Source organism: Cyprinodon tularosa, unplaced genomic scaffold (assembly GCF_016077235.1).
Source record: "Cyprinodon tularosa strain WSP-4 unplaced genomic scaffold, ASM1607723v1 ctg30, whole genome shotgun sequence".
Lineage (NCBI taxonomy): Eukaryota > Metazoa > Chordata > Actinopteri > Cyprinodontiformes > Cyprinodontidae > Cyprinodon > Cyprinodon tularosa.
Genome location: NW_024039008.1, coordinates 7,732,501 through 7,734,548, shown reverse-complemented (window position 1 = coordinate 7,734,548; position 2,048 = coordinate 7,732,501). Strand labels below are relative to the sequence as shown.

The 2,048-nt window shown below is 38.1% G+C and overlaps 1 protein-coding gene across 1 annotated transcript in view; it reads right to left on the bottom strand.

Annotated features, from left to right (window-relative positions):
* Positions 1 to 257: 257 nt before the first annotated feature.
* Positions 258 to 2,048, bottom strand: part of LOC119787627 (excitatory amino acid transporter 5-like) — a 75,424-nt gene continuing 73,633 nt past the window's right edge. Inside the window, exons 9-11 of the mRNA XM_038291596.1 lie at positions 1,421 to 1,555; positions 1,204 to 1,303; positions 258 to 884 (exon numbers count right to left, since the gene is read on the bottom strand). Coding sequence (XP_038147524.1) covers positions 624 to 884; positions 1,204 to 1,303; positions 1,421 to 1,555 — 496 coding nt within the window. The 3' untranslated portion in view covers positions 258 to 623. The remainder of the gene's footprint in view (positions 885 to 1,203; positions 1,304 to 1,420; positions 1,556 to 2,048) is intronic.

The window sequence follows — 2,048 nt, the reverse complement described above, 5'->3', positions numbered from 1 at the left end:
CTACTTTCTGAGATGTATTTTTCTCTTCTGCTGTTCAGTTTGACTTGGCATGTGATGCAACGTATGAGGTCTGCCAGCTGATTGCCTCCCTATAAACTAGGCAACTGAGCAGTAAACCAACATTATAATGGCCCAAAAACACAACTCTAAGAAGCTGAGGGTAATCAAAATGGCCAGAAAAACAATGTTTCCAGACCCTAAACCAATTGACGCGCATCCTGAACCAGGAAGTGGTGAAGCACTTCCTGGTGCAACTTCGCTGTGATGTTGTCGTGGAGCTAAACTAACAGGGGTCAGACAGAATGTTGAGCAATATTTTGAGCAATTTTGCCTTTTTACACTCAGGGGTTTACTCACTTTGTTGGCAGTTATTTTGAGAGGACAGCAATTTTACGCTGTTATACAAACTAAACACTCTACATTGAATTAACATGTCGTGCCTTTTGTGTCGTCAAATAATAAAACATTTACAACAACATGAGGGGTGTACTTCCTTTTTGTGAGATACTGTAGATGTTCAGATTTGGTACTGCAGAACATAAAGAAAATAAAGACGCCCCGACAAGCGTCTGGGCACCCATCAGTCCAAACACACAAATATCACATCAGGTTTATCTTGGAGGCTATACGATGCTCTCAAGGCCATTCAGGTCGATAGTGCAGTGTTCTTTGCTCTTCTTCAGGTATCTTGGAGGAATCGGGGGTTTCTTTTTGTCTGAAATCTGCGGAACACCTTCCTCCAGCTGCATTAGTCGAGCCACGTCAGGAGGGATGAGCTTGTGTTTGACTCCTGAGGAGGGAGGCCGAACGTTCCCATTGTTGTTGTGGCAGTTCATTGTCGGCGGATTATTAACTGGGATTTCCGCCTCGAACACCAGAGGTACCTGTGGGCAGAAGATAGAGAAAAGTTTTCAAAACAGCATTTAAGCCTCAGTTTTGAGTCCTTTTCCTTTTTAATTAAAACACATTCGGGGAGTTAAATGTAATAAAAAGTCCAATCATCATAAATGACACTTTAAAAGAAAATCTGAAATAAATATTCAGTAAAGAGTTTATTAGAAATCCTTGCTGGTGTTGATTTAATTTAAATAAATAAAGCCGTTTAAGATCTAACAAATAAATACTGTACATTGATTAATATTTTGAAAGCCAGAATGAAACAAAGACAAATTGATTTTACAGAACAAATAAATGAGAACACACCCCATCTCCTTCTTTCATGAAGTCTTTCCTGCAGATGTGGGCCATGATGCCTGTGGCCAAAGCATCACCCATAACATTAACCATCGTTCTGAATCTGTCTCTGTGAGGGAGACGAAAGGAAAACTGGATGAGAAGCAAGGCGACAGGTAGACAGAAATCCAACTGCTTTCTTTAGAATAATCCCCCCCCCCCCAAAAATAAAAAAAGCAGGGCTTACAGCGCCCAGTCCACTGCAATGATCAGGGTGATGTCATCAGTGGGCAGCCCAACGGATGTTAACACAATCACCATGGTGACGAGTCCAGCTTGAGGTATCCCAGCTGCACCGATGCTTGCTGCTGTTGCTGTGATGCTGGTAGAGATTTGGAGGGGTTACTAAAGTTCAAAACACCTTGAATTTAATTAGTTAATTACTTAATAGTTTTAATTAGTTATTATTTTTCATTTTCATTCTCTTGGGTCACAAAAAAAACTCTTGTGAAGGTAAAAATACAAATTTAAAAATTCAATTCTATATGTAATATTTCATTTACATCAGGTCAATGTAATTAAACTTAAAAAAAAAAGGTTTGACAGTAATTTTTTGGCAAATATAATTGTCTGTTTTTAATTCCAGCACTTTATAGCCTTCAAATTATACATAAATATAGATTCATGTATTAAAGATATATAATTGACACTATGGTATAGTATTAAGTATATAATATATAACATGAAATAATACATTTGCTGATGTCATAACAAGGTTTTTAAATAATACTGCTTGTTTGACCTATGTTTCTATGCCAAAATGTGAGGAAGAAAACACTGCGACAACCGTCGCCTTAAAGGAATAGTACACCTAA